This window comes from Leucoraja erinacea, chromosome 24, assembly GCF_028641065.1.
Source record: "Leucoraja erinacea ecotype New England chromosome 24, Leri_hhj_1, whole genome shotgun sequence".
Taxonomy (NCBI): Eukaryota; Metazoa; Chordata; class Chondrichthyes; order Rajiformes; family Rajidae; genus Leucoraja; species Leucoraja erinaceus.
In genome coordinates, this window is record NC_073400.1 from 26,242,624 (window position 1) to 26,251,653 (window position 9,030).

The 9,030-nt window shown below is 46.4% G+C and overlaps 1 protein-coding gene across 1 annotated transcript; it reads right to left on the reverse strand.

The window, feature by feature from the left end:
- Nucleotides 1-7,359: 7,359 nt before the first annotated feature.
- On the reverse strand, nt 7,360-8,792 carry LOC129709027 (uncharacterized). Its single transcript, XM_055655141.1, has 2 exons — nt 8,273-8,792; nt 7,360-8,233 (listed from the first exon to the last, which is right to left on the reverse strand). The coding sequence occupies exons 1-2, from the start codon at nt 8,714-8,716 to the stop codon at nt 7,517-7,519; spliced, it is 1,161 nt and encodes a 386-aa protein (XP_055511116.1). The 5' UTR covers nt 8,717-8,792; the 3' UTR covers nt 7,360-7,516.
- Between the last annotated feature and the right edge of the window lie 238 nt (nt 8,793-9,030).

Consider the following 9,030-nt stretch of genomic DNA (forward strand, 5'->3'; position numbering starts at 1 on the left):
AAAAAGCTGGAGTAACACAGCGGGACAGGCAGCATCTCTGGAGAGAAGGTATAGGTGACGTTTCAGCTCGAGACCCTTCTTCAGATCCTGTTTGTGGCATCACATCAAGATGCAGAAGATGCCAGAGACTGCATGCATGATTCTGCAGATTAGTTCAGAGAGTAAGCAGCACGGTGGCGCAGCGGTAGAGTTGCTGCCTCACAGCGCCAGAGACCCGGGTTCAATCCTGAGTATGGGTGCTTGTCTGTACGGAGTTTGTACGATCTCTCCGTGACCTGCGTGGATTTTCCACGGGTGCTCCGGTTTCCTCCCACATACTCCGAAGACGTACAGGTTTGTAGGTTAATTGGCTTGTTAAACTTGTAAACTGTCCCTAGTGTGGGTTGGATAGTGTTAGTCTGCAGGGGATTCAATGGTACTTTATTACCACTGGACTTAGATTCTTTGCTTTGCATACAATCCAGTAGAATATATACTAAACCAGCACAATAATACATAAGTACAAGAGTGCAATGATTGTAGTGTAAGGTTAGTAGATTTCTTCTGAGGCGGCACAATGAGTCGCCACTGTCTGGCACCAACCTGTATGTCTTAAGCTAGATACAAAATGCTGGAGTCACTCAGTGGGACAGGCAGCATCTCTGGAGAGAAAGAACGGTGACTTTTCGGGTCAAGACCTTTCTTCAGACTAGTCAGGGGAAAGGGAAACGAGAGATTGTTATAGAAGAAATGAATTAAACATATGCAAAAAAAAGGCAAAGAAACAGGCCATTGTTAGCTATCTCTCTACATCACTGTCCACATTTTTAGTTTAGTTTAGAGATACAGCGCAGAAACAGGCCCTTCGGCCCATCGGGTCCCAGTGATCCCCGCACATTAACACTATCCTACACAGACTGCATTAAGTAAGCGGAGTTACTTTGCATTACAATTCCTGCACTTTTTAATTTAGTTCATTGTCACATGTACCGAGGTACAGTGAAAAGCACGTTGTGGGAATTGGGAGTAATGAAACCAGTGAGAACCATTGAACCATTGAACCCAGTACGGTACAGAGCCCTTTCTACAGGTTTATTAACGTCAGTTTCTGCCACTTTACCACTCTGACTAGGGTGCTTGGCAATACTGTGTATTCAAGCCCCCTCCTCCACAATGATAGACGTTGCCAATGCTCCGTGATACCGTACCAGACCTGGCATCATTTCAGAAGGAAAGTCCTGCACAGCGGAACTACACGCGCACAATGGGCGGCACGGTGGCGCAGCCGTAGAGTTGCTGCCTTACAGCGCTGGAGACCCGGCTTCGGGTGCTGTCTGTGTGGAGTTTGCACGTTCTCCCCGTGTCCTGCATGGGTTTTTGTCCGTGTGCTCCAGTTTCCTCCCACACTCAAAAGACGTGCAGGTTTGCAGGTTAACCGACTTAGTATAGTTCAGTTTAGTTTAGTTTCGAGATACAGCGTGGAAACAGGCCCTTCGGCCCACTGAGTCCACATGGACCAGCGATCCCCGCACACTAACACTACCCTACACACACTAGGGACAAATTACATTTATACCAAGCCAATCAACCTACAAACCTGTACGTCTTTGGAGTGCGGGAGGAAACCGAAGAACTCGGATAAAAACCCACGTGATCACGGGGAGAACATACAAACTCCACACAGACAGAGCCCGTAGTCAGGATCGAACCGGGTCTCTGGCGCTGGATGGGCTGTAAGGCAGCAACTCTACCGCTGCGCCACCGTGCCGCCATTTGCAAATGTAAAATTGTCCCTAGCGTGTGTAGGATGGTGTTAGTGTGCGGGGATTGGACTTGGTGGGCCGAAGGGCCTGGTTTCTCTCTGTACCTCTAATCTAAACTAAATCAATGCTGTTTGTCACGACCCTGCATTGCCTGGGTCACTGGAAGTCAATGCACCATGTTGATTGAGGATGGGTGAGGGTGATGGTTTATAACAAGACCACTAGTATCAATAGTCTGGCTCTGCCCAGACTGAAGGGAATACAACACAAATTAGTCACAGAAAATGTTTGTACTTGCACAAGCGAACACAAGGAACAGATGCAGGCAGCAACTCAAAATTGAACAGGGAATTCAAGCAAGCAATTTTTATCAAGTAGCTATTTTTAGCAGCGTGTGAGAGGGAGGGGGGGAATTGTATGTGCCGATTGCAAATAAAGGTTTATCAGACACTCCGACACGGCAGGATAAAAACCGTTAATCATAAAGGGCTCTCGACAGAGCGCCAACTCTCTTCTGAAGATAGACACAAAATGCTGGAGTAATTCAGTGGAGCAGACAGTTTCTCTGAAGAGAAGGAATAAGTGATGTTTTTTGGTCCAGACCCTTCTCAGATGAAGAAGGATCTCGACCCGAAACGTCACCCATTCCTTCTCTGCAGAAATGCTGCCTGTCCTGCTGAGTTACTCCAGCATTTTGTGTCCTTCTCAACATCACAACTGTAACTGATTGATTGTGGCAAACTGTTCATTTACAAGATGTTATATAGAGTCATAGAGTGATACAGTGTGGAAACAGCTCCTTCAGCCCAACTTGCCCACACCGGCTGATATGTCCCAGCTACACTTGTCCCACTTGCCTGCGCTTGGTCCATATCCCTCTAAACCTGTCCTATCCATGTACCTGTCGAACTGTTTCTTAAACAACGGGATAGTCACAGCCTCAACTACCTCCTCTGGCAGCTTGCTCCATTCACCCACTGCCCTTTGTGTGAAAAAGCTACCCCTCGGATACCTATTAAATCTTTTCCCCTTCACCTTGATCCTATGTCCTCTGGTCCTCAATTCCCCATACTCTAGGCAAGAGACTGTACATCTACCTAATCTATTCCTCTCCTAATTTTGTACATCTCTATTAGATCACCCCTCATCTTCCTGCGCTACAAAGAATAGCCTACTCAACCTCTCCCTATAGCTCACACCCTCGAATCCTGGCAACATCCTCGTAAATATTCTCTGAACCCTTGCTAGCTTTCTAACCCTTTCTGACAATATCTTTCTGATGGTATGCTGCCCGGAATTGAACCCAATGTTCTAAATGCGGTCTCACCAATGTCTCGTACATATATGTACTTCTAGGAGGGGGCACCGTCCTGTATGGTATGGCTGCCCAGCCTGCAGCTGTCCGTTTTTTTTTTTTTTTTTTATTTTTTTAGTTAGTTAAAGTGTTTTTTGTTCTGGAGCTCTAGTCTTTTTTATGTGGGGAGTGGGGGCGAAGGGGGAAACTACCTTTCAGGGTCCCTTCCTGGTCGGAGAGGCAGCTTTTATCCAGGCTGCACCGTTGACCCGTCCCCGCGGCCTACCAGCGGGTCCGGAGCGGCGTTTCCTGAGGGGACCGCCCAGAACCTCGGTTTCGGCAGCGGCACAGCGCTGGAGCGCTATCGTGGAGCTGAGCGAGCAATGCCTTGCCCGGGTCGCCGCGCTGGAGCTCCGGTGAGCTGAAGACCGCAGAGTAGAACATCGATCTCTCGCTGAGATCGCCAGTGGTGGAGCTCCATCTGGCGCGGCCTTGTTGGCTTCGGAAGCCGCGGTCTCGAGGCGCGGAGGCGGCCGTTCCAGGTGTCCCATGCCGCTGAGAGGATTCTCCCGACGCCGGTGCACCATCACCCGGCGAGAACAGCCTGTAACATCGGGCCTCCGTAGCGGCGACTGCGGAGGCCTCAATAGGCCCGACTATGGGTGGACATGGGGATGTGACTTCACTTCGTGCCTTCCCTCATAATGGAATCCATTGTGCGGGGATGTTTTTTATGTTAAAGTTCTTTATTATTGTCATGTTTGTATTCTTTTTTTTATGTGCTGCATTGGCAACAAGAATTTCACTACACCTAGGTGTATGTGACTAATAAAGAAACCTTTGGAACCTTTGAACAAGGGGTAAGCCATTTAGAACAGAGACGAGGAAACACTTTTTCACCAGAGAGCTGTGAGTCTGTGGAATTCTCTGCCTTAGGAGGTGGAGGCCCGTTCTCTGGATATTTTCAAGAGAGAGCTGGATTGAGCTCCTAAAGATAGTGGAGTCAGGGGATATGGGGAGAAGGCAGGAACGGGGAATTGATTGGGGATGATCAGCCATGATCACATTGAATGGCGGTGCTGGCTCAAAGGGCCGAATGGTCTACTCTGCACCTATTGTCTATTGTCTATTGAATATATATAAGCATGAACATATATATGTTCATTGTGAACATTATGTATGAACATAATATAAAAATATCAAGCTCCTTAAAATCTCTTTAATAAAATCCCTTCCATTAACATGTGATCTATCACAGCATCTAAAATAAATTTAATTAAGAATGTGACACTCCTATCACAAACACATACCAATATGTGCAAATCTTCTTATTTCACCTCCCTTCCTGCTAGTCAGATCCTGGGACCCACTGGTGGTGATGTACAAACTTCATTCAATCAATATTTCACATTGTGTAAGAAGGAACTGCAGATGCTGGTTTGCACTGAAGATAGACACCAAAATGCTGGAGTAACTCAGCGGGACAGGCAGCTTCTCTGTTGTCCTACAACTTTAGGCTGTGCACGCCGTAAGCAAGAAGAAGAAGAAGTCTTAATGTGTAAGTACAAGGAGTAGAATTAGGCCATTCGGCCCATCAAGTCTACTCCACCATTCAATCATAACTGATCTATCTCTCCCTCCTAACCCCATTCTCCTGCCTTCTCCCCATAACCCCCGACACCCGTACTATGTTCTATGTTATTTACAGATTAACCTACAAACCTGCACTTGTTTGGGTTGTGGGAGGAAACCGGAGCACCTGGAGGAAACCCATGCGGTCACAGGGAAATTGTGCAAACTCCACGCAGAGAGTACCCAAGGTCAGGATTAAACCAGGGTCTCTAGCGCTGGGAGGCAGCAGCTCAACCTCCGCACCACTGCTCCAAGTGTTGTCTGACCTACTGAGCTCCTCCAGCACTTTGTGTTTTCCCCAAAGATCTGTTTAGTGCAGTTTAGTTTAGTTTATTGTCACGTGTACCATGGAACAGTGAAAAGCTTTTTGTTGTGCGCTATCCAGTCAGTGGAATGACGATACATGATTACAATTGAGCTGTCCACACACAGTGTACAAATACCGGATAAAGGGAATAACAATTAGTGCAAGATAAAGTCCAGTAAAGTCCGATTAAAGATAGTCCAAGGATCTCCAATGAGATAGATGGTAGTTCAGGACGTCTCTCAAGTTGATGGTAGGATGGTTCAGTTGCCTGATAACAGCTGGGAAGAAACTGCCCCTCAATCTGGAGGTGTGCGTTTTCCACACTTCTGTACCTTTTGCCTGATGGGAGAGGGGAGGAGAGGGAGTGACCGGTGTGAGACTTGTCCTTGATTACACAGCTGGCCTTTCCGCGGCAGCGTGAAGTGTAGATGGAGTCAAGGGAAGGGAGGTTGGTTTGCACGATAGCCTGGGCAGCGTCCTCAATTCCCTGCGATTTCTTGCGGTCTTGGGTGGAGCTGCTTCTCAATGCACATTTTCTGTTTGTTTGAATAAAGAATGGTTAAATATTGGCCCAGTCCTGAACTGTGGGGAACACACTTGTTCTGTTGGCAAGATTGATTTTTTTTTTAACGTAGAGTTCAATCCCAGTGACACTCTAACTTAATAACAAATAGACTTGCCAGCAAGTCCCCAGGTTTCTATTGTTTGGCCAGAGCATTGAAACAGAACACACGTCAACAGCGTAGGAAAGAACTGCAGATGCTGGTTTAAACCCAAGATAAACACAAAAACCTGGAGTAAAGGGCCTGTCCCACTATGGCGACCTTATTTGCGAGTGTAGGAGAGTTTGCGCTCGCCACAAGCTCGCAGCATGGTCGACACGTGGTCGTAGTCTCACTGGTAAGTCTCCTTCATGGTCGAGAGGAGTTCCCGCACAGTTTGGTCGAAGAAAATTTTTCAAGCTGAAAATTTTTCTGCAAGCAAAAATTGGTCGGCATGGAGAAAATCGATACTTTTGAACTCGTAGTCACAGTGGTAGTGAGGTCGCCATGTCGTTCTAGGTAGTCGAGGTAGCCTTTGCTGACCAGGCATTTTAATTGACTCATTGGGGGGAAAAAACGTAAGCACGAGTTTTCAGAACCAAGGTAAACCGACCGGTCATGCTAAATGCCCGCTAAACTTCACAGCTGTGTATCTCTGGCTTATTAAAAGTTGTCTGGCTTCTTAAAAATGTCTCCATTCTTTCTCTCCCCCCTTCTCTCCCCTTCTACCCACTTCTCTCTCCTTTTTTGTTGCGTGCTATCCAGTCAGCGTAAAGACTATTCATGAGTACAATCGAGCCGTCCACAGTGTACAGTTGGCAGGAGATGGACATAAAATGATGGATTAACTCAGCGGGTCAGGCAGCGTCTCTGGTGGAAATGGATAGGTGACGTTTCGGGTCGGGACATTTTTTCGTGAAGTGTAGATGGAGTCAGTGGTGGTCTGTGTGATGGACTGGGCTTAGTATACCGTAACTCACTCTTGGATACAAACAATTCTTCTTATTTATTCTATTTATTGCAAATATTTTATCAAAATGTACACCTTCAATTTCTATAAGTTGTCATACAGGTCGCCATGGATATAAATCCACTCACAAACATATGACAGTGAAGGACTGACCGTGTTGTATGAGTGATCATCAAATGAATAAACTGTTAGCTGTGGAAATCTATTTTCAAAGACAGCTCATATATTTTATCTAAGGCGTGAAAGAAACGTTTATTAATGTAGACACGAAGGTGCTGGAATCCTGCGTAGAACGTAAAGTGCTGGATTAACTCAGCGGGTCCGGCAGCCTCTGCGGAGGGAATGGATATGCATGTGAGTGAAGGAAATGGGTGAAATTGATATTTTCCACTTTTTTGCAGAAAGAGGCTCGTACTTGGGGTTGGCACGGTGGCGCAGCGGTAGAGCTACTGCCTTACAGCGCCAGAGACCCGGGTTCGATCCTGGCTACAGGTGATTGTCTGTAATGTAAAATTGTCCCTACTGTGTGTAGTGTTAATGTGTGGGGATCGCTGTTCTGTGCGGACTCGATGGGCCGAAGGTCCTGTTTCCAGGCTGTATCTCTAAATTAAACTAAACTAAACTAAACTACAAAGGAATAGAAATTAATCTGAAACTTTATGTAGATCCTGGCTGTTTAATGAAAGGTCTGTTGTTATATGCCATGTTTTAGTAGTATTAAGTGGAATTGACTGCAATAATGGGCATTTTGGCAATCAAAGTACCAACATGTTAAGATTAGATGATAAGATGGTATTGTGGGGTGACACATTGGCACCACTGGTAGAGTGCGCTGGAATAATAATAATAATAATAATAATAATAACTTTATTTATAAAGCGCTTTTAGACAACATCAGTTACCACAAAGTGCTGTACATGGGAAATCAACAAAAAGTTATTACAAACTACTAAAACCATTAAGACGACAGGACTATAAAAACAGTAAAAAATTAAAAGACATTAAAAGCACTAAAACAGGAACAATGTCTCAGCCAGTGTCGAAAGCCAGTGAATAAAAGTGAGTTTTTAGGGAGGATTTAAAGATGGACAGTGAAGGGGCCTGTCTGATCTGCAGCGGCAAGGTGTTCCAGAGTGCCGGGGCAGCAACAGAAAAGGCTCTATCCCCTCTGAGCTTCCACTTAGACCTTGGTACCTCAAGGAGCAGCTGATCCGCTGACCTGAGGCACCGGGTAGGAGCATATAGGTGGAGCAGCTCAGAGAGGTAAGGCGGGTCGAGGCCATTCAATGATTTAAAAACAAATAAAAGAATTTTAAAATGAACTCGAAAGTGCACTGGGAGCCAGTGAAGGGAGGCCAAAATTGGCGTAATGTGCTCCCTCTTTCGAGTTCCGGTTAAAAGGCGAGCGGCAGCATGTTGGACCAACTGGAGACGAGCCAACGAAGCTCGTGAGACTCCAGTGTAGAGTGCATTACAGTAATCCAGCCGAGATGAAATAAAGGCGTGAATTACTGTTTCAAAATGCTGCCGCTCGAGAATGGGCTTCACCTTTGCCAGCTTCCTTAGGTGAAAGAAGCTGGACTTAACCACTGCGCCTATTTGTTTATCTAATTTAAAATCACCGTCCATCATAAAACCCAGGTTTAAAACTGTTGGCTTTACGAACACTGCAAGTGGACCCAAGTCAACAGAGGGAGGTTCACGGCAGCCATTAGGGCCGAACAAAATCACTTCTGTCTTTTTTTCGTTAAGTCCCAGAAAGTTAAAGGCCATCCAGGACTTAATGTCCTCAAGACAAGACAGAAGTGATTTTAGGGAATAATTATCTTCTTTCCTGAGTGGCATATACAACTGGCTATCATCCGCGTAAAAGTGAAAGGAGATGCCATGCCTTCTTAAAATTGAGCCCAGTGGAAGTAGATAAAGGGAGAAAAGCAGGGGCCCTAAAATTGAGCCCTGTGGAACCCCATATGCCAAGGGAGCAGAGGAGGATTCAAAGCCACCAAGGCTTACACGCATGGTTCTATCTGTCAGATAGGACCTGAACCATCCCAGGGCACTGCCACAGATGCCCACTTGTTGCTGTAATCGGGAAATTAATATTCCATGGTCCACAGTGTCGAAGGCAGCAGATAGGTCCAGCAAGACAAGAACCACATAATTACCGGAGTCGTTTGCCAGGAGGATGTCATTAGAGACCCTTAGCAAAGCCGACTCTGTGCTATGCATAGCCTTGAAACCAGACTGAAAGACCTCCCGGATGTTGTGCTCATCCAGGAAGAGTTTCAGCTGGGCATAAACTACTTTCTCCATGAAACCCAAGGTTTGATCCTGACCTCGGGTGCTGACCATGTGGTCGATATAATCCTCCCCCTCTCCCTTCCTCCCCCATATAACCCCCTGCCTTCTCCCCCCCCCCCCCCCCCCCCACTACAATCATTCTGAAGAAGGGCTTCTAACCAGAAACAATACCTATCCATGTTCTCCAGAGATATTCTCCTTGAGTCTGAAGAAGGGTCTCAACCAGAAACATCACCAATCCC

What these genes read in the sequence shown, in the direction of transcription:
- LOC129709027 (XM_055655141.1), bottom strand. Translation starts at nt 8,716, where the DNA reads ATGCATAGCACAGAGTCGGCTTTGCTAAGGGTCTCTAATGACATCCTC. An exon ending in TTCTGTCTTGTCTTGAGGAC is followed by an intron (nt 8,234 to 8,272) that starts ATTAAGTCCTGG and finishes CTGGGACTTAAC; the next exon opens with GAAAAAAAGACAGAAGTGAT.